At 44.6% G+C, this 22957-nt stretch overlaps 1 protein-coding gene across 5 annotated transcripts in view; it reads right to left on the bottom strand.

The window, feature by feature from the left end:
• Nucleotides 1-20449, bottom strand: part of NFE2L1 (nuclear factor, erythroid 2 like 1) — a 39059-nt gene extending 18610 nt beyond the window's left edge. For 2 of the 5 annotated variants that reach the window (XM_033169751.1, XM_033169753.1), the window contains exons 1-3: nucleotides 20332-20449; nucleotides 13893-14081; nucleotides 13075-13586 (exon numbers count right to left, since the gene is read on the bottom strand). In XM_033169751.1, the coding sequence (XP_033025642.1) occupies nucleotides 13075-13584 (510 nt within the window). In that variant the 5' untranslated portion in view covers nucleotides 13585-13586; nucleotides 13893-14081; nucleotides 20332-20449. Of the gene's footprint in view, nucleotides 1-13074; nucleotides 13587-13892; nucleotides 14082-16465; nucleotides 16593-19906; nucleotides 19974-20331 lie in introns of those variants that run through there. The other 3 variants (XM_033169748.1, XM_033169749.1, XM_033169750.1) reach the window with 3 other exon arrangements.
• Nucleotides 20450-22957: the final 2508 nt, after the last annotated feature.

Here is a 22957-nt window from a genome sequence, read left to right as displayed (position 1 = left end):
CTGCGGCCGAGGGCCTGGGACCATTTAACTCTGCAGCCAGGTCGCTCTAAGGCAGTAATTTCAGCGGGATATATTGTCCTCAGGAAGGGAGATTCGATTTTTGGTGCTACCTGCAGGTGTAAGGGAAAATGGTCCCCTTCAATGAATGGAAGTACTTTTAGATGTTCGATTATTGGTAGGAGTTCTTTATCTGCCAGCATGTAGTCGATTGTGCTTGTTTTTGCCCCTGACATGTAAGTGAATTCCCCAGGAATATCGCCGCTGGTACACCCATTTAGAATAGGGAGACTCAGCTGTCGTGAGAATTTAAGGAGACAAGCACCTGCGAAATTTGAGTATTGATCCTTTGATTGCCTTGGAAGTAGGTAGGTTTCTGGGTCGGAGGCAGCTAGGTAACCGATTGTATACCTGTATTTGATTTCTAAACTGGGATCATCCGGCCCTAATCTTGCATTCAGGTCACCCGCCAGCAGGACCTTTGCTCCTGGATAGTCTGCTTGCAGTGTCCTGACATATGAGGCCAGTTTTGTCCATTTACTCTCAATATCTGTTTTTTTTGAGGTTGGGGGAATGTAGACGTTAATGATTAAGAGATTGCAATTTCTCCAGGAGATGAGTAGGGCCATTGCAAGCTGCTCTAGCGGGGATAGTTCCTTGCATAGGGCATTTAAGTGTGATGAGATCAGTATACATAGCCCCCCTTTGAGCCTCCCTGGGCCTTTACCTGCGACCGCCCCTACTGCATATGTGTGATATCCTTCCAAGATTGGGTTTTCAGCTGCCCAAGTCTCCTGGAGGGCAATAATACTAAAGTTTTGACGGTAGAAAGGAATATCGGAAGAGCGGGATAAGCAACTAGCCCAGCCTGCTATGTTCCAGGAGAGAATGTTTAGCGCTGAGGTTTTTCCATGGGAGTTTTCGATTTTATCGCACTCAGCTGTTTTCTGCCACTGACTCCTTTGTGCCTTAAAGTTGGCCTTGATTTTTCCGGGTTGTGGTGTTGTTTGAGAACCCTTTTGGGTTAAGATGTTAGTGTGTCCGAACAGGGAGCATCCCTCTGACCCCTGAATTCAATCCTCTGTGTGGATGACTTCCAGGGTTCCCAGACAGTCCCTGAAGATTGAGCCGTTTCCCGGCGCTGGAACCACTAGCTCAATTTGTTGTGATTTGTGATGTGGGATTGAAGGAGGCGTGGGGGAGCCCATTTCTTCTGGAGACAGAAATAGACTGGTAAACCATTCTTCTTTAGTTAGGGGTTTGGCTTTATGGTTAGTAAAATTGAATTCCAAAGGTGGTGGCTGGGCTAGGAGATGTAAGGAGTTCCTTATAACCGCGAGTCTTTCAATTAGTGCGTCTTGGGAGCGTTGTATCTGTTCAAAGTATGTTGTGAGGGGGTACTCCTCCTCAAGGGGAATATCAGCTTCTGATGTAACTGGTAGTTGAGAGATTTTCTTCTGTAGTCCCACCTGATTGGGGGGACCCATCTCCGAGGGGGGTGATTTGCGGTATCCACCGCTGTTAGCTTCTTTGGGATTTGCTTTGATTTTTGGCTTGCCTGGCTTAAAGGATCCAAAGAGTGGGGAGGGGGCTTCGATGTTTTCGAAAAAGCGCTGCACTAGCAGATCTTCCCTCAGCAAGTTTTCTTTAGCTGACAAAACCCGTTTAACTGAGAGCCCGTCCTTGAAAGTCACTTTGGCTCTGCATTGCGCTATGTCATAAGGGAGGAGTTTTACCTCGCTGATGTTTTTTGCTGTCACGAGGCCCCCGGTTGCTGAAGCGATAATTGCAGAGATGATTTCTTTTCTCCTAACATGGGATGAGGGAAATCTTTTCATAGATAGTGTTGAGAGAACCAGTTCGTGAATGTTCAGTTTTAAGTTCCAGCAAGACTGTGACACATTGGCTTGGGCCTTCTTTGAGGTATTATGGTTACCGGGCTCTCCTTGGGGTGCCAAAGTCGAGGGGACCTGCTTATAAACTGCAGGTTCCGTGTGTTTTGGCGGTACTCCATTAGAGGTTGGTGTGGGTTCTGAAAGGGCGTGAGGCATTTCCCCAACCTGCTTGGGTGATACCTGTATGCTTATTTTTCCCTTCTGGGTATTGGGGGCTGATTTCTCAGGTATTATGTTCTCCAGCAATTTGAACAGCTTTTGGAAGTTCATTTTCCCCCTCCTGCCACTCGGGGTTCCCTTTCGTCCTTTCAACTTGATGTTTTTTGACTTTTTTACCTTTTGTGTGGGATGTTTTCTCCTAGAGGCCAGTTTTTGTTTTTGTTTTTGTTTTTTTGGAACAAGGATCCCTCCCTCTTTGGTACTATTTGTTATTTTATGCTCTAGTCCTGGCTTGAGTCCCCCTTCATTTGCCCTATTGCTGGATGCCGTATCAGAGGGAACAGCCTCTTTGCCCTTGATTAATGTAGTTAGCGTGGAGAGCAGATTCAGGCTTTCCGACAAAAAATTTTTTATCGGCTCGAGTTCTTTACATAGTTGTGCGAAATGGCATTTGAGAGATTCCTCGTACATGCCAGCTAAGTGAAAAGTAAAATAGTCCAGGTGCTCAAGCCTTGGGCTGTTTGGCCAGACGTCGGATTCGGTCAGCTCAGACTGGGGGAAGTGCCTTGTTTTTTCTCCGGAAGGGGAGGGAGTGGGGGGCTCATTTTGGCTGGTTTCCATATCTACCAAAAGAGTCTCCTGTTCCGTACTTACTAAATGGCCCTCTTCGGCTGTCTCAGCTTGATTTAGTTCGGAAGCTAAGTCCACTCCCTCTCCACTAGCGTTTGTTTTCTCCTCTCTTCCGAGCCAGATGTGTTCCAGTGACCACTCGTGCGGGTGAGGAACTCCTGGGGGGTCTGCCTCCATGACCCTAGGTTGGAAGTAGGTGGGAATTTTAGTCTGCTTTCCTTTTGTGGGCGTTGGTGCCGGTTTTGTGGGAGAAATGCCCAAATCTTTGCAGCATTTTCTTGTTAGGACCATGATTGTAACTCTTGGCTAGGGGAGGCTGCTTTATCCCGACCCCGGTTTGAGGGCTCTGATTGTATTACAGGGAGGGGGGAGGTTGGAGTTGGAGTTATTTTGAATTACCCGGTACTTCAGGAGGAAGAGGAGATTTATAGACCTTCCAGCCTCCCCAGGAATTCTTCACTGATAGTAGTTAGCAATAATTCTTCCTGGGGTGAGCCTTTTTAGCAGTGCAGTTTGAGAATAAGACTCCTACTCACGCTGCCGCGATTTTGAAGCGACCTGATCCGGCGCCATCTTGCCTCCTCCCATCATAGGACCTTATCATGACTGTGACAGGCCTGTGACACAAACTCCTCTGCAGCCACTCCAGTCTTCAGGAAACAGGAAAGAATAACCTCTCTATTCTTAATCTGATGGAGTTGTGAAAAAGCAAGGCAGGAAGGCCCAGCACTATAAATAAGGGCTCTTGGAAATAAGAGGAAACAAGTGGGACTTGCAGCCAAGTATTGCAGCATGGAGTGCTCTTGTTAGTTACTTATGCCTCCTTCACCACCACCCATCATTTCCCACTACAGCCACCACACATGCTCAGTCATCCAACCAGCCAGTTTTCTACAAACAGTCCTTAATTTCTTTTCAAGAAAGTAGGATAGCTTGAGCCTCCCTGCTCCCCATCTTTCTGAGACTGCATGCCCATACCCTAGTTTTGTCTGCCCCTGCACCATGTCTGTCCCACACCTGTCATCTACTGCCAGTTCCTCTAGGGGCCACTTTTGCAAACACATACTCAGGGGCCCTATTCCTGCTATCTTAATTAACATGCAAATGCATAAACATGTAACAAAATATCTGTGCAATTTAATCTTAAATTATTGTGCAATACTTGACTTTCCTATACAGAACTGGTGTCTTTTTTTCTTGTCTTTTTTTTGAGAAAAACAGACTTGTGTGACATAACTACAAATCTTTTAGGCCAGGGTAGCTAAACTTTCTTGGTCCAAGACCCACATTCATCCTTGGTCAGATCTCCAGGGTCTGCACACCAGTGGTAACACCACTTTTCACCACAATCTACACACAGGGCAAACCCACGTACAAAACACAGTACCCCATCCTTCAGCTGAGCCATGAAGTTTTAACTACCCTCCTCCCAGCTCAAGTGGCCAGTCGGATGATTGGGAAGGGGGCAATTTGCATCCCCATCAAGGTGTCCACTCCAATATCATGTCTACACTATTTTTGTCTCTGCCACTGCCAACAATACGGGGAGGAAGTCTGGGAGGCAGGGGAGAAACATTTCCCTGGAGTGCTGGATCTTACGGATTTGAGATTTGTATGTGAGTACTATAGTTCACCTTAAGCCTCTGCTCCAGACTAAGTAATAAATCACTTTTTGAGGGGTGGGGGTGGTAAAGAGGCTTACAGCAGTATTAAAGATAGAGCAGGGGTAGGCAACCTAAGGCCCGTGGGCCGGATGTGGCCCAATCGCCTTCTCAATCCACCCCGCGGATGGTCCAGGAATCAGCGTGTTTTTACATGAGTAGAATGTGTCCTTTTATTTAAAATGCATCTCTGACTAATTTATGGGGCATAGGAATTCGTTCATTCCCCCCCCCCTAAAAAATATAGTCCAGCCCACCACATGCTCTGAGGGATGGTGGACTGGCCCACAGCTGAAAAAGGTTGCTGAACCCTGAGATAGAGCTTGAACTAAAACAGCCATAGGCAAACTCGGCCCTCCAAATGTTTTGGAATTATAACTCCCATCATCCCTGACCACTGGTCCTGTTAGCTAGGGATGATGGGAGTTGTAGTCCCAAAACATCTGAAGGGCCGAGTTTGCCTATGCCTGAACTAAAAGTACAGAGAAAGAAAGGCTCAGATGGATCAGAGATGCAGACCAAGGTAACATGAATCAGGCCCAAATCCTAACACTTTGAATAGCAAGAAAAGACGTTTGGGGCAGGCTCCAGCCTTTGAGGGACTATTGATAGCAAACCATTTGGTGAAATAACCCTGCTCACCCACCCCGCCTCCATGAGGTAAGTCACCATAATGGACAATGACTTCTTCCTCCCCCCTCCACCTGCCATCCAGTGAGTAGGCAGTGCAGCAGTGGTTACTGTTTGCTGCTACCATCATAAGTGAGAGAAGGCAGGCAAGTAAGCAGTGGCAGCTGCTGTTCCTATCAGGCATCACTGTCTGCTTGCTTGCTTGCTTGCTGGCAAGCAAATCATAGCAGAAAATGCTCCCACTATTGGTGGTGCATGCTAAAGGGGTGGAGGCACCCAATTAGTGTTTAATTACATTTTATTGATTGTTTTTTCTATGTTTTTAGCTTGTTCTATTTTATCTGTGTAAGCCGCTTTGAGTCCCAGACTGTAGAAATGGTGAGACAGAAATTATTATAATGATATTATAATTATAATATCACCAGTGAGCCAGAGACAGGGAGAGGTGGCACTATGGGCAAGTTAGGAGTTAATAAGTAAGCCTCTCACTAAGCACCTTGGGGCACAGTAGCTGCCCAATGAAGATAACCTAAAACCAGCATGGAAAAGCAGCAAGGGCAATGCTAAAATATGCAATGAAGCACAGAGACAAGGCTAAAGGGTGCTGAGCTGCATTCTTACTAGCAGACAGCAGCCATTTTCAGAAGCAATGTATAATCTTACAGGAGTCTGCTGTGTCCTAATAAGAATGCTGCTCAGCAGCTTTGAAGTCCTGTGGCTGTTTTGCAGTGCCTACTTTATGCAAGTCTGCTCTGAACAGTCCAGTCTTGTTCTAGAGTGCCGAGGTTCAGAAGGCCAGCAGTCTAGTCTCACACTGAAAAATGTCTGTGCACATACTAGAATAGTTCCTATAAACTCAATTAGCCCTCATGTCTGGAAAGGGGAGGGGGAACCCTTCCCTTCACCTCCTAAGGTTTGAGGAAAACAGTATGTTCTGAACTGGCCCATGTTTACAGGAATTGCTTAAGGGACAACTCTCCCCCCACCACCCCAGCATTCGGGGGGAGGGGGGGAGACAGAGCAAAGGGTAAGGAGATCTTCTCCATATGTTGCCAGAGTAGAGACAGGCTTGGGGTGGGAGTGGGTCATGATGGAATAATACTAACTCTCTCAGCTCTCATCACATGTTGCCTGAGCTGGGCATTTATTTTTATACTCTTGTTGTGGAAATGTAATACAAGGGCACCATAATCCAGAGAACAAGTCCTTCTAGAAGATCAAGCTGCCTACACAACTCAAGCCTATACAATCATAAAGTAGGAAAAATACTAGAGGAATTAACAGCAAACTCTGCCACTTTTACAAGCACTGTTCTTGAATTCTTGCACAGCAGGCATCAAGACTCTGGACTCCTAAATACAGTGGTACCTCCAGTTGCGGACAGGATCCGTTCCAGAGTTCCGGTCAGATCCCGAGGTTTTTGCAACCGGAGGTGCCTGTTACGCGCATGCGCGCACGGCAAAACTCGCAAAAATACTTCCGGGTTTGCCGCGTGCGTAACCCAAAGGATACGTATCCAAAGGTGCACGCAACTAGAGGTACCACTGTACAAGCATCCCTCACTCTCACCCAATTCCAAAACCTTGACAGAGACCAGGGAAATCACAGCTGCCCATTTCTCTTATGGTCACTCAATGTTGCATTTATAGGGAAAGACTGAACAAGACTAGCCAGGGCATGAACAGGAGCAATCTTGCAGGATCATGTCTGATGAAATCAAGTGCAAGGATACCAGACCAGGCAAGAGGGCAGATAATTGAGGAGGCAGCAAGCTTAATGGAAAGCTTCAGGCAGGCAGAATGCAAGTATTTGGGGAGGGGTCAAAGACTCTGCTTTGCATGCTGAAGGTCTCAGGTTAAATCCCTGGCATTTCCACATAGAATGGGAAAAGACCCCTGCCTGAAACCCCAGAGAGCTGCTGCCAGTCAGTGTTGTCAATACTGAGCTAGATGGACCAAGGGCCTAATTCAGTAAGTCTGTTTCCTATGTTCCTATAGTCCCCCACAGCCAAGTTCAAATGAAGTTTTTTGTCTACAATCTACAGTATCCACAGCTAATGAGCTGGGGCAACCAAAGCACCCCATTCTAGGACAAAGTTGAAAAAACAAGCACTGACAGCCAAGGCCAATAATACAAGACAGCCATAAAAACTCTGTATGGCCTTGTAGGGATGAAAGAACACGTTTGGTATGAAAGCTGTTACAGCTGAAGAGCCACCCCACTCAACAATCTAAAGCACAAGGCTTGGCACTCTGATCCACAGGAACAATGCTGGAGCTCAGATGACAAAAAAGCATATAAATGTAATTACACAATCTCTTTCATCCATAGCTTATGGCTCACTTGGGAGTGTGGATTTCCCAAACACATATGCTTAAAAAAATTATTTCAAGATACTTGAAATTAATATGGAATCAAAATACTACATTACTTAGATTAACAAGGATGCTCCAGGATACCAGATATTTCTACAAAAGCGTATCTCGGCATACTGATCTGGTGTGACATAATATTAAGAACACAAAGAGTGAGTTGGAAGTCCCCAGTTCATTTTCTATACTATGAGCCCTCTAAGCAGCTTCAAACAAGTCACTTTCTTTTCAGTCTCAGCAACTAACTTGTGATATGCCAAATGTTATTATTCTGACATCTTGATATAAGGATTACCAAGACATTATTGTACACAAAGAACTTGGAAAAATACTTCATACTTTTACAATTCCCCCCCCCTTACCTTTGGCTCCAGTAATGGGCAGCATTCAGTAAGAAACAAGTTCTTAACTGGAGGCAAGGCTCAGCATGGAGTATCTATAAACTGCTTCTGAGCATGTGCAGAGTACCGGTACATTTATTTCACTATTTCATAATCAACCCCAACCCAAAACACAGCAAGGAAGAGAGGAAGAGCTTTCCAGACCAGACAAGTTTTAGGCAAGCTTTAATCCCAGTACTCACATTTTTAGAGCCACTTCTAGCTAAAAGCAACAGGCTGTGTGTTTCCACAAAGGTGGGAAGTGAAGATAAAGTCATTCATGCAGCACCTACTAAAATAAGAAACTAGACAGAATCTAAAAACAATATCCCATGTAAAACAACACAAACCTTGGATGCGAAAGAGAAGTAGGGGAAAGCTCCATTATAGAGTAACTTGAGAAAAATCCATACTGTGATTACACTCCAGAAGATAAACACGAACATTCTTATTTAGTAAATCTACCCCAGTTTTAAACAAACAGTGGCTATAATACATAAATGAATCCATGTCATTTTTAACCCGCTATTCATCAAAGAAGTGATCCCAAGGCAGGGTACATCAAAAACAACAACATATTATATGGCCAATCAGTACAAAAAAAGTCAGTTGCCTTATACATCAAGAATCCACTTTTGTAAAAAGGTAAGTTTTTAGCTAGTGCTAAACTACCAATGTTGGTGCCAATCATATTTCAAGAGGGAGGGAATTCCAAAGCCAGGGAGCCACCGCTGAAAAGGGTGTCTTTTGCTGCCGTGCTACCCTGCAGACTACCCGATTCGCCCAGCAGCAAAAAAATATTTTAACTTTACTTATTTTTGCTGCTAGGCGAATCGGGTAGGCTGCAGGGTAGCACGGCAGCAAAAGACACATATTTTGCTGCCATGGTGCCCAGCAGACCAGCTGACTGCAGCCAGGCAGGTGGAGATGCTAGGAATCAAGAGGTACAACAATAAGAAACAGACCAAGAACTCAGGCCAATATAGCATTCAATAGTGAGAACAATTGGCCTGAGTTCTTGGTCTGTTTCTTATTGGTATACATAATAACGAGAACTCCAGTTTATTTAACAGGAGTCAAGAGGTGGCACCTGGATATCTCCATCCAGTTCCCAAAGGCTGGTTGCCAGTCGCAAAATGAGACTGGCGCCTGGCTAATTTCAAATGCTGGCTGCAGCTCCCAAACAACCTCATACAGAGCACATTACAGTATTCAAATCTACAGGTTACCAGAGCATGGATCACTGTGGTCAGGCTCTCTTTCTAGGAACAAGCTAGCAAAAAAGGCGCTTCCAGTGATGGAGATGAATCCGAGAGCATCCCACACCATGCACCCTACTCCATCAAAGGAAGCACAACCCTGTCCAGAGCAGGCCATCTACCCAATTCCCAGATATGGAAACACCTTATCCACAGAATCAATCACCAAGCATTAGAGTGTCTATTCTACCCACTCAATAAACTTTGAGAATCAAATTGCTGTGGATGGATAGCAAGGCTCCTAGGAGCATGTCTTGTGCCTGTGATAACTTTTAAAATGCCAAAGTATTTCTAAGTAGATGGCAGAAGATGGGGAAAATTTTCCACTAATGCAACACTACTCAAAAGCAGACAGCATGCCTTCTACATTACCTCTATTAACACAAAAGCCCCTTAACATCTCAAAATCCCCTGCAAGTGCTTCAGGTCACTCAGCAAAGAAAAACAAAGCCAAAATATCACGGGAGGCACCAAAGCGCCGAACCCGGAAGTAACCCACTCCAGTACTTCCGGGTTCAGCATGGTGCGCAATCCGAAAACGCGCAACACGAAGCAGCCGTAACCTGAGGTCTGACAGTACTGCTTTTATTGATTGGTCCAAATGTTTTTTAATGTTCTGAGCCATGTTGAGAGTTTGTATGTTTTTAACTGAAATGCATCATACAAATAAAAATGCATCATACAAATAAAACAATTCCTTTAGTAACCAGATAGGGCCTGACTGGTGGTTATCACATGGTGAAATGAAGAGTCAGAAGCTCTTCATTACCAGTTCATATGTCCCATGCTGAATCTTAGCAAACCCAGCTTTCACATCACCTCTAGACAAACAGCTAAAAAAAATACATAATGTATCAGCTCAAGGGATACTACATTTGCTTGTCTGGGCAGGGAGCAGCTGTGCAGCTGCTGTGGGAGCAGGTGTAGCCCCACAGCAAGCAGTTTGTGACATTTGCATGCGTGGGGTGAGGGAGGTAAAGTGTTTTGAGGGTTGCAGCAATGCTTACCTCCCACACAAGCTGGTATTTGGATTAGCCCAAATTCTTCCCAGCAGTGGATCCAGTCTAAGCCAGCTAGGGTTCCTAGCAGGCTCATTTCATCCAGTGAGCAAAGAACATATGCTGAGAAATGGGGCTTAAAATAAAAAACAAATTCAGCAACACATTAGGGAGTTGCATGATATTTTATAAAGCAAAAAAAAAAAGGAAAGGAAAGCCCTAGACAACACAAAAGTGGTCTCATGCTACTCACACCTGGCCCTTATTTTCATATGCAAAGCATTTATAACCACTTCTGCAGATACAATATGATAAACCAAAGTCCTACACAGCTCACTTACACATAAAAAAAAACCTTCACGTTGCTGAAGCCTCTCCTTTCTCAACAAACTCACAAGCCACTGCTACTTCTGCAGTTCCTTCCTTTTCTATAGGGAGTGAGGGACTCCAAAACTCATACCAATTGCTTTGTATTCCCGATAATATTCACTCTCATAGCAACCCTGTGAGACAGGCAACTATTCCCATTTTATTTGTAGAAAAGAGCAAGATATGCCCAATGTTGTACAGTAAATCCATGGTCCAAGTTGCGGTTTCGTCCAGAAACAAGTCTCTAATCACAGGGCTGAGGGCCATAATAGCTGAACCTCATTGCTACCCTGATCACAAGATATATTGCCTTTCTCCCAAAGAGCTCTGATAAACATTTTAGCTTCAGTGGGCAGGCTCAGAAATGGTGACTTGCATAAGCCACCCAATGAGCTTTAGAGCTGCGTGATCAGTTGAACATGGTTTCCCATACCCATTGCTCACAACTTTGGACAATGCACAAAACTGTTCATGGCAGCCCTTTCTTCTGTTCGTCATCCTCAATAGCATTCACAATTGACCTTGCAATAATCACTACTGCTATAACACTTCAGTGTTTAGGCATTTGGCCAGAACCTGATCATTTAGGAAGGCCTTCAGCTGTAAAACTTCTTTCCTTGTTATAAATATGTTAAGGTTGTTTTCCTTTCTCTTTGTTAAGCAGTCACAACTGCTTAGCAGTATAGCAAACAGCTCAGAAAATTCCATCCATGTTGCATCTAGCAAGTGCTTAAACACAAACTAGAGCCAAACCTCCCTTCACAAAGCCTTTCCTGAAGCATATTATCTTCACTGCTCCTCTATGGACATAACACCTGTCCACCTATATCCAATAAACCCTGTATTGTCCATCCAAAGCAAACCCTAAGCCTGCTTCTAATCTGTGGATCACCGAGTGAACCACTAGCACTAAAACTGTAATATGTAGCCTTTATATGGCAGTTCGAGCACACTACCGTAAGAGTTCATTTAGTGGGATCGTGCATATATACAACTCTACATGCCTATCAAACCCTTCCTTTCTGTCCTCCTTTTGTGTTCAGGGACTTCCCATTTAGGAGGGGACAAGCACTGCTGGGCACCATCAAAGCTTGTATCATCTCTCTCACATCCAGACTGTATTGCAGCCTGTGTCTGAATTTAAGTTCTAGGCACAACTAAAAAAGGGTGAGTGACTCACTACCTCATTGCAAGCAAAGTGACTATGTCCCTATCCCCACCACGACCCTGAAGTTTTGTGCATGCTCAGTATCTGCACATCAGTAGTGAAAGCACATACCAGTAATTCGTATAACATCACAATTAACAAAAGGAGCCATGAATTGGAAAGCGCATAATGCTGTAGCATTATGAACATGAAGCGCTCTGAGTACTTAAGTGCAGAATGAAATATTATATACTTCTAATGAACCCATGGCAAGTCCATTCCAGCCCCAGATCACACATGACCAGCACAAAAAGATAGGAAGCAAAACAAATGAACCCTAAAGGCTGTTCCAAAATAGGAGGTTCTCTGTACTGCACAATTTCTATCCCTGTCCTACACACACACACACACCTTGATCAAAGTCAGAATCAGCCAGGCCTCAGTAACTTCCACTTTTTCAATGACATGAGACCAACACAAAACTTGTTCACCCTTTGGGGGCCTCATGAGTTTATAAGGGTGAACAAGTATTGTGTTGGTCTTCAGGTTCATGGTTGAAGAGCCTACAAACACTGTGTGAGGTGAGTGAGGGTGAGAGACTTCAAATAAGTGTAACTAGCCCAAGGTCACCCAGCAGCTGCATGTGGTGGAGCGGAGACACGAACCCAGTTCACCAGATTACAGTTCACCAGATTACGAGTCTACCGCTCTTAACCACTACACCACACTGGCTATCTGAGTGGGTCATTCTCCATTTCTCAGTTATCAGTTATCTACCCTCAAACTGAGAGATTTCACTTTTGGTTTCCAAGGATAAGATCTCAGAAACCTTCAGCCTATTTTTGCCAATTGTATGGATGAGAAAACATGACAAGAGCGGAAGGCAGCCACAACAGCTGTTTCAGCAACTCGCAGCCTGGCCACTAACTCTAGTAATACTGTCCATTTTCAACACAAAGTATCAGGGATTAAGGGTGGTCTCGAAGAGATTCTCCATGACCATTCCACCCTGTGTTTGGGAGAGGGATTTGAGCATCCAAGTAAACAAGTCAGCTAATTCACTTCATCACTAAGCAAGGCACAATACAAACAGGTCAAACCAGAACAGGCCTTCATAAAGAAAACCTTATGAGACAACAAGGGGTGAGAAAAGGAAGGCACTAGACAGTCACTGTACACTGGAATTAGAAACTAGGATGGAGCAGGAGACCTGCTTTACCCATTGCTCCCATGAAAACCAAGTAGAAAAATCTCCTGGAAGTACTCCAGAGCTGAGTAAATCACTATCCATTTGATAACGTGCAGTGAAACTATTACCTAATGCTGCAAAATAAGCAGTTGGTGTTATTGAGAGAGATGCCTCCTGAAAGCTACAACAAAAGAACTGCTCTAATTTCAGACCAACAAACATCTTACCAAAAAGGGAAATTTCCCAGTATCCTACCCAAATCACTGAAATATTATTCTACTGACAATAATTAGCATTTTTATAGCTGCAAGTCACAAATAAATCCTCAAATAGTTCTCTTTCCCCCACCACATCAGTACATAGATTGTGCCTGAGAGAAACAACCTACCTCTTTGGTTAGATCACCATTCATTGGAGGAGCCACGGCACCTAGGTCTTCCAATTCTTCACCAAATCCTTGTTCTGCTCCATTTTCCCTCACTTCATTGTCTGGAACAGTTCCATCTTGCAAGCCACTGCCATTCTCAAGGGCAATGCCTGTATTGGGTTGGGCACCAGAGACAGAACCTTCAGAATCTCGATGTACCAACCAGGCACTGACTTCTGTGGTGGGCACCTGGAACCTGTCCAGGGCCCTCACCTGGTTAAGAAGCCGTCGAGCTGTAAAATAATAGTCCAGGTCTACACTTTTTGGATGGATGACATAGCCATCTAAAGTGTTCCGCAGGTTGTGGAACTGTGTCTGGGTGTAAGCAGAACTCTGGCCCAAAAAGATCTCTCGCAGAGGGGGAAGATGTGAGTTCAGATAAGTATCTACATCCACCCTCACACCTATTAAGCTGAGGAGAATGGTGAACTGGATGAGTCCTTCAGTGAAATATTTCTTCAGAGAAAGCATTTCTGGAAAAGGAAAAGCAAATGCATGTAGCAGAAAATGTACTAAAACTCACACTATCAAGCTAACTCTCCAGAGTTATTTAAAGAATGAAAAAATCTAATTAAAAATGTTCAAACCCCATTAAAAAAATAAAACCTAAAAGCAATCATTACCACCTAGAAAGTTGTTAAAGTTCTAAAGATCTCCCGAAGAGAGAAAGCTGTCTCCCAGCAAGAGGACTCCTATTTCTGCTGCTCTCTGCCTATCCAGAGACAAAAACTGTTTTGTAACTAAGCCAAGGTAGTTGCATATAAACCCACGTGACTTACTGTCTCAAAGAGTCCACATGCAGCAACTTCCTTGAGCCTGAATTTCCCACACCAACTACAAGATGGGACAAGTCCTCTGGAACAGCTGCAACTTCACTCTTTCCTCCTCCTCCTTCCTCTAGTCCAAGATTCCAGAGCAGGAAAATGTTCAAAGACTCTTCTGCTGCTTGCTTTGGGTTTCGTCAGAAACTGAAACACAGCCAAAAAATGAAGGTGATAAAACACTAGAGACACCACCCTTTGGACACTGTTCAACACTGAAACACTTCATTACCTATGGGCCACAAAGAAAAAAGTGTGCACAGAGTCTACGTAATTCACCAACAAGTATATCTTGACACAGGCAAAGTTATATTTAGGTCAATACTGCCCTGGTTTGCTTATCCTCCTCCATTCTATAGCAACATCATCTTTTACTTCTCTCCACTCCCCTTTGACTCTGCAGCAAGACACAACAAAGAACCAACTGATAATAACCTTGCAAATAAAACTAGTGCCCCACTCACTTTTCAGCCACCCTTTATCCTCTATCCCAGCTGTTTAGAGCCAATGATTTTGAAGTATGCTGATTATGCTTTTATTCAGTATGAGTTTCTGGTCAATTTACATTAAGTACAAGTGTGAAGCCTGGCTTTCAGGTTTTAGAAGGGTGTTATTCATCAACATTGGGACGTGGGTGGAGCTGTGGTCTAAACCAGTGTTTTTCAACCTTTTTGGGCAAAGGCACACTTGTTTAATGAAAAAAATCACGGGGCACACCACCATTAGAAAATGTTAAAAAAATTAACTCTGTGCCTATATTGACTATATATAAAGTAATTTTTCAATTTTTCCCACGGCACACCAGACAACATCTCGCGGCACACTAGTGTGCCGCGGAACAGTGGTTGAAAAACACTGGTCTAAACCACAGAGCCTAGGGCTTGCCGATCAGAAGGTTGGCGGTTCATATCCCTGCAACGGAGTGAGCTCCCGTTGTTCAGTCCCAGCTCCTGCCCACCTAGCAGTTCAAAAGCACATCAAAGTACAAGTAGATAAATAGGTACCACTCCGGCGGGAAGGTAAATGGTGTTTCCGTGTGCTGCTCTGGTTCGCCAGAAGCAGCTTAGTCATGCTTGCCACATGACCTGGAAGCTGTCTGCGGACAAATGCCAGCTCCCTCGGCCTATAGAGCGAGATGAGCACTGCAACCCCAGAGTCGTCCGCGACTGGACCTAATGGTCAGGGTTACCTGTAACCTATTCAGCAACGTACATCTCTGCAGCTACTTCTCCTACTTCACACACAGAGCTTGCTGGCACTTTAGAACAAAACCCACATTTATCCTGCTTAACATGTTCACTTCCCCCTACTTTTGTCCCTGCTCCAGAAACTTCAAAATCCTCTGATTTCCATTCCAGTCACAGGTACCTACCATATATATTTGTAATACTGTGGGAAAGCCAAATGACCTCACTACCCACCCCCACTAGCTTCTTTCACTTCTTTTCCATGGTGCCTTGAACTTTGGAATGTTCATATTTCCTCAATTATTAGCTACAGAACTCTGAATTACTGTATATACACATCAGTTTGAAAGAATCCTCCAACATTTCCCCACCTACCACATTTATAACATCGTAATGCTTACAGAATACACATGCATTGTGTTTCAAAGGGGCAGGGAGTGTTTAAGTATTAGGGGTCATTTAACATCCTGAGCTTATGTATGAAAAATCTGACCACTCGCTGTTACCCTTAATCTAACTTGCAGCCCCTCTGGTGGTAATAAGGAACCATGGAAACTGTGCAGGGAAGGATGGACAGGAAGTAATGAGCCAAAGTTTCAAAGAGTTTAATTCGAAAGGGAAAGGCTAGAGCACATGCTTTGCACACAAAAGGTTGTCTAGGTTCAAATCCTGGCGTCTCCTGATAGGGCTAGGAAAGTATCCTGTCTGAAACCTGGAGAGCTGCTGCCATCAGTGTTGATAATAATGAGCTAAATGGACCAACGGTTTGACTTAGTATAACACAGCAGCCCCTGAAGCACATACACACCATGGGCATAGCCGGGGGGGGGCAGGTAAATAAATAAAAATACTTAATAATATGAGTTGCAGATAGCTCAGTTCTGCCCCCCCCCCCAAAAAAAAAACAAAGGTCCTGCCCCCCCCCAACATAAATCCTGGCTACGCCCATGACACACATGCAAGTTCTTAGTTAGCAAACTCCCAAGGACATGAGGTTGCATGTATAGCATTAAATTACTATTAAGAACCCACTTTTGACAGTTGCAATTAAGCCACATGAGATTAGGGAAGGCTTAGCATGCCCATCACAAAATTGCTGGAGAGAGAAAATGTGTGTGCACATCATAACGTATCTTTGATTTTTTTAAAAAAATAAGAATTATATATACCGGTAAGCCTTAAGTAGAAAGATGATAGCTTGCAAGCCTTCTTGTAGCATTTCAACACAACTTTTGCCTCATTTAACCTGTAACATTTGTTGCAACCCACTCTTAATCTTTGTTCCATCAGTTGTCACCACCAGCAATAAAGGGGGGGGGGGACAAGAAATTTCAAAAACCATACCTTGATTGGCTAAGTGCAATCATGTACTCATCCTAACCCAATCTCTGTTCTGGCCTACTATCACATTTCAGTCTCCCTCTCTTCTCCTTTCCATCAGAGACATGTGATTTCAAAGTTGTTGTTGTTGTTGTTGTTGTTTTTAAAGATCTAGGAGAGCCAGAATCCCCTAACACATGTTTTCCAGCATACTTGCCCCCTCTTTAATCCTAACCTCTGTCACTATGACCTTCTGGGCTCACATTTCAGTCTCATTTTAAACCTTCTCAAAATGCATCCAGATAACATGGGAGACAGCCTGGAGAATTCCCCCTAGGCCAGTCACTACCATAAAATCCTTTTTCAGACCACCAGAGAGCCTGTACTTATTTATACAGCACCACAAGGATGCACATCTCTAACAGTTCTGAGCTTTCAAAAAATTTAAATTCCATTATGAAATCCACAGCCCCACCCAACCCTCAGCTCTTTAAACCCTTTTCTCAACTGAGAATGCCATTTTCTCCTCAGTTTATACTAGAACAATTCCCTCTAGTTTTTCTATTTAGACTTACTTTGAAATATTTCCTACTTGCAAGGTAATATATATATATATATGCATATATTTTAAAATATTGTTTAAACTGTAAATAACTAGGTTAATATGTCTTAATAAAGGCAGGTTAGTCCTACAGCAACTCTCTAGACAGAATCAGTGTCATATACATTGAGTTAAATGAGCCTTCTGTACATAAAAAGCCAATTTGACAATTTCTCAAATATGAGTACAATCATACCTCAGGTTGTGAACGCTGCAGGTTATGTCTTTTCAGGTTGCGCTCCGCGCCGAACCCAGAAGTACCAGAACGGGTTACTTCCTGGTTTTGGCTCTCGCGCATGCGCACAACCACTAATTTGTGCTTCCCGCATGCACAGAAGCGCTGAATTACGTCACACGCATGTGCAGACGCGGTGCTGCGGGTTGCGGACGGGCCTCCATCACGGATTACATCCGCAACCCGAGCGTCCACTGTATTTACACTGTATCTCCCAAACATATACATTTATTTTCACCTGAAGAAAATACATCTAGTCTAGTCTGTCTACAAACTATGAAGCCTTGCTTTGACATATCATTCGTGTGTATTTTATTTTTGCTTGTATTTGTGAGGGTGGGATGGGTGAAGCAGAGAAGAACATTGGGAAGAAGATAAGACAAACTGTCCAGTCTGCATGTTCCAACATTCTCATACTAAGGTTCCAATTCTATACCCTCTTTATAGGAGTAAGCCTCACTGAGCTCCATGGGACGGACTTCTGAGAAGAAATGCTTATCAACCTCCAAACAATCATGCATCCTGATTATGACAGGCCCCATATGGGAATATTTTAAAGACATTTGTTATATTGGAAAGAAAGGAGAGCATACAAAATGTATATACCGTACAACATGACAGAGATGTAAAGCCTGGTTGAAAGAATTAAACAGTGTAAATAACATAGTTTATTGGTGTCTTACACAATAGTATTAGAAATAACTTGTAGAATCAATGGGAAACAATTTAAAATCAGTATTTTAAATTTGTCTTTTATTCTTCCTGATTTAAATCAATCTACCCTACTTGGTGTTCACACACTCTTAGCCACGCCTAAAACAGTTCCTTACCATTAATTCCCTTGCTCTCCTCCTTCTAGAAAGCATTACTTTCTTGTTTCAGTTACCTAATATCCCACTCAAAAGTTGCACCCCCTGGATCACATAGTAATCCATTATCACAATTTAGAGCACAATCCAATCCATGTTTACTTAGGGATGAGTCTCACTAAGTTCAATGGTGCTTTCTCCCAGGTAAAAACATGTGATCAGAAAGCAACAACTTTTCATAATTAATCCTTTTTAAGAGGGTCTAATTTGAGGTTTGTTTGTTTACAAATTTTATGAAATAAATAAAGTTGTATATTATCCAAAGGTTCTCTAATTGCCTCTTTTCCCCCACTCAATAATCTGCTAGTCTCCAAACATTACTGTATGCTCTTGGTCATATTGACCATAACTATACCACACCCACTACCATCTTCCTCCAGGCTCCTAGCACTCTACTGGGAAACAGAACTATACTCAATAGATAGTGAGGTACACTGATGCTTACAGCCCCATCTGCATTTCACCATGCATCCATCTAAGAATACAAGAAGAGCTCAGCTGAATCAGATCAAAGGCCAGTCAAGTCCCACATCCTGTTCTCGCTGCAAACAACCAGGTGCCTATGGGAAGCCTGTAAACAGATACTACTTAGCATTTCTACAGTGCTCTTTCTGGGTATCCACATCAATCAGTTCCAGACAACATGGTCAGTGATCAGGGAAGATGGGAGCTGCAGTCAAAAACATATGGAGGGGACCAAATTGAGGAATGCTGACATACTTTATCACAGTAGCAATGCTAGAAACTGAGATATGAAAGCTAGGAGTTAAATGGCACTTTAAACCTAGGTTATGGGCTCAACAATGGAATATCTAGGCACACTTTTTTATAAGAAGAATACAAAGCTGAAAATGAATGAACTGCAGCTAAAGTATTATGTTCATTTTTCACATGGTCTTCTAGTCCTTCCCCTGCCCACCCCCAATATTCTTAAGAGGGTCTCCTCTCCAGTCTTCAGAGAGTAGCTGGAAGTGGGGAGGCAGAAAAAGATCCTTTCCTCCCACTGCAGTTTAATCTGAAATCTTAGGCACAGTACTGAACCCAGAGCTAAGAAACTGCTTGCGCTAATGAAATTCCCCGTCGCAAAATGCGCCTAGAACAATGGGAGTTTCCAACACTACACAGCAGTTCTTACAACAACCTTGTAAGGTAGGGCAATGTTTTCCCCAATCACTGTTGTATAATAAAGCATAACTATACTTTTCTTCATAATGACACCGAACAGCCCTTATAATTCACAGGCGCTTTCAATTTTAAAAAAATTTGCATACCACCACTCTACCCTACTGTACCGAATGTGTTTTACAATCCAAACCTACAATGAAAGTCCTGCTGCCATCCTATCCCCACTCCAAGAATCCTTCATCCAATCTGACCCTCCGCTCCCGAACTACCCCACCCCCGAATTTTGGAGTAACCCCTCCCACATCCACCTGCACCATCCTATCTGAAGTCCCTGCTTCAGGTTGCTTCATTTCCCAACAACACTGGGGAAACCAGAAAAGGGAGTTTCCCCAGCCCTCACGTCTCCAGGCCAACTCTTAACGTTTAACCCCTCTACACAGCCCAAGCCCACCAACCCCTTGCCTTTCCTACTCTAGCCCACGTGGTGCCCTTTAGCTCTCGAATCCCCCGATACACCCTACTCAAACCTCCCTTTCCCCCCCCCCCGCACGCCACAGCTTCTAGGCCCTTCCCCCCACACTTCCATCAGCCCACCAGCCGCCGCTTGCAAGGGGTGGCCTCAGTTTGCCCCCTACCCTTCCGCAGCCTCCCTTGACCAGCGCACCACACGCGGCTCCTTTCTCCTCAGCTTTCTGCCCATCTGGTAAGCAGTGCTCCCCTCTGTCTTCCCCGCCGCCTTCTCGTGCTCTCGCCGCTGCTCGCCCAGCCCACGTTTCTCCTACCCGCTTCCCTCCCACCTGGCCTACTCATGACCACCGTTTCTTTAACCCCCTCCCCTAAAGTCGCTCTCCACCAGCGGCCCAGTTAGCCTCTTCTCTACTGCGGACCCGTCTTGCCCCCCTCCCCGTTGCTCTCTGTTTCTCCTCGCCCCCCCCCCACCTCCGCTTTATGCTCCCCCCCTTTCAGTGGCACCCTTTTAGTCTTCCCCCTGCTTTGTTTAACTCCACTCCCTTCCCCTCATATAGCCCTATCCTCCTCCCCACCCCACTTCGTTTCATACCTTCTCTTCCCCAGCTCCCGTTGTTTCAGCACCCACCGTTGCCTTCAGGCGGGCCTTGCCCCGGAGCCGGTCCCGAGCCCCAAACAGCAGCACCCGTCTACCATCACTCTTCTCCCCGCCCGCCGCGCTACCTCGTCCAATCCTCCTCTAAGACGGGGGCGAGCGACAGCTTGCTTGCCCAATCAGAAGACAAGCAGCGCCTCCCAGCTCCAAACCTCACAGCGAGTGACATCATAACGGCCAATCGGAGCGCGCTCAGGGGGAAAAAACGGTAGATGAGGATGGCATTAAAAAAAAAAAAGACCCTGATAAGGGGGAAGTCCCTATCGCTATAGTAGTAGGCCAGCCGGACTGAGCTCCGACTGACATCACAAATTCGCCAATCCGTTAAACGCTCGCGAGGCTCCCCCCGCGCCATGTGGTTTGAGCGACGGAGGTAGCAACCAACCGCCGATCGAATAGCTACTACGGTCGTTCCCATTGTCTTTGGACGGTGTTGCTATCCGCAACGGGTCCTTAGCCCCCCACCCCACCCCAATATGTAATCTCCGTACATTAATAGCGGCCTGCGTCTCACCTTATGAGGGAGCGACATCTTAGGTGGGTTGCCACGGGCAACCAAGGACGAAACCTCAAAGGCCTCTGGGGAAGGGAACCTGTGTGAATGGCAGCTGCCAAGCTTTAAATTCTCACTTCGCCAGTGTTGGAACTCAAATCTGAAAGGAGCTTTTGGATTTTAAAATAGGATTGATGAAAAATCTTTTCTCCAATCCTTCAAAAATATTTATACAATTTATGTAGCATTCAGTTTGTGAATTTCAGATTAGTAATTTACAGTTTAGAGAAGGATAAAATAGAGGGATTTGGGAAACACATTTGACAATGGACACTGTTTCCTCGTAACCAATAAAACTTTAAATTCACCCAATAATTTAAACTTGCAGGTATTCCTAACACGACATGGTATGATACTGAAAATGACATCAAGTAACAGGCTTTAGAGCCAAAATGTGAGAATTTAAAACTCCACTCGGTTTTAAAACGCCCATTTTCAAAATGTCACAATTTTGGATTTTACCTACCAGAACTTGAAGTTTCAAAAGCCAAATAGAAGTTAAATCAGAAACTTGGGGTTTTGAGTTACTGTATGTCACAAATATTTACCTATCTTTCATTAAAACAATACTCAAAAACACAAATTTGTTTATTGATAATGCACAGCCTCTCAAACACCTTGGAATCTCAAAACAGGATCACACAATGCTTACATGTTAAGCTTTAAAACTATTATCTTCTATGCCCTCCCCCCTCTGCACAAGCAAATCCTTGTATTAAAATGTTGTTCACCCAACCAAGAATGAAATTACCACTAAAGACACATTTTAAAGTGCAATCCTATTGTTACGGAAAAAATCCCAGGTGTGCTTGCCCACCTGGCCCTATGAGAGAAGCCCACGGGTTCTGCGGAGATCAAGGAGGAAGCCAGCCAGGAGCAAAGTAAAGCAAAGAAGCTTTATTGCGCAACAGGAGCAGCCAAGACTGTTCAACGGGGAAAGGGGTGACATGGACTTTTAAAACTTCACAAAACATCCCAGAATACACTTCAGGAACGTCATCATCACATGGGGAAAAACGTCAGATGATTGACAGGAGGAAGGGGGGTTTTCAGGATCTGCATATGGGGGAAAACAAGTTTAGCATAACGATCAAGGTAGCAGGAACAGGTAAATGGTTTAAGGGTGGGTACAATACACATGGAGAGTTTCCACCGGGGAAGAACAATAGGGGATCCTTGGGAGGATGTCTGCTACCATGGTAACTGATGGATGGAACTGAGTGGATTATCCGGGAGGGATGCATTTCCTCTTGAGGACGTGATCCGCAGCCGAAGGGATTATGGAGGTTACTGAGGTGGGAGCCCAAAAATCATACAGTATCGGAATAATATATTTCTGATGATCGGAGGATGGCGGGGACCGAGGGGTTAGAAAGGTTATTTTATAAGGAGCAAATAGACACTTGAACCAGGCAAATCGGACACTGCGTTCAGGAGTTGTGGATTTTTACAATAATAAACATTTCGAGCTGTCAAAACAGGCCACCCAGCATCTAAATTGTCCATTTGATACATTGTTGCAAGTTATAATTAATAGTTTCCCCAACTGGATACATTTTGGTTTCGATTCCATTGTTCTCCCAGCAGGGAGCCTGTCAAAATCCACTTAGCGCGCAGCCAAGCGTGAAGGTGATGATTGAATCATAGTAGCTGAGCTGAACGTTCCATTTTGCAGGCTGAGCTGAATGCACGCTCCTGATTGGCGGGCCTGCCGCTCATTGAGAAAATGGTGTGTAGTGAAGCGCTTCTGACAGGCGAAGCGGTACGGGTTTTTAGGCTTTATGTACAGCCTCTTGAAGGGGTTTTTTGGGGGGAAATCAGTGTGCTGCTTGTGAGACCGTGTGGGGAAACATGTGGAGGGGTTTCGGGGGCCCAGGGGAAGTGTCTTAAAGGCGATCCGGTGAGTCCCTGCTGGCCGCCTGGTCAGCAGGTCTCCGGGAAGAGCGCTCCCCCTGCCGGTTTCCCTATCATATCCCCCATTCGGAGAGAGGGTTGCGGCCCGTTCCGGAG

The sequence above is a fragment of the Lacerta agilis genome, chromosome 14 (assembly GCF_009819535.1).
Source record: "Lacerta agilis isolate rLacAgi1 chromosome 14, rLacAgi1.pri, whole genome shotgun sequence".
In the NCBI taxonomy this organism is placed as follows: Eukaryota; Metazoa; Chordata; class Lepidosauria; order Squamata; family Lacertidae; genus Lacerta; species Lacerta agilis.
Note: the sequence above shows the minus strand (reverse complement) of the source record. Positions and strands in the feature narration are given on the sequence as shown.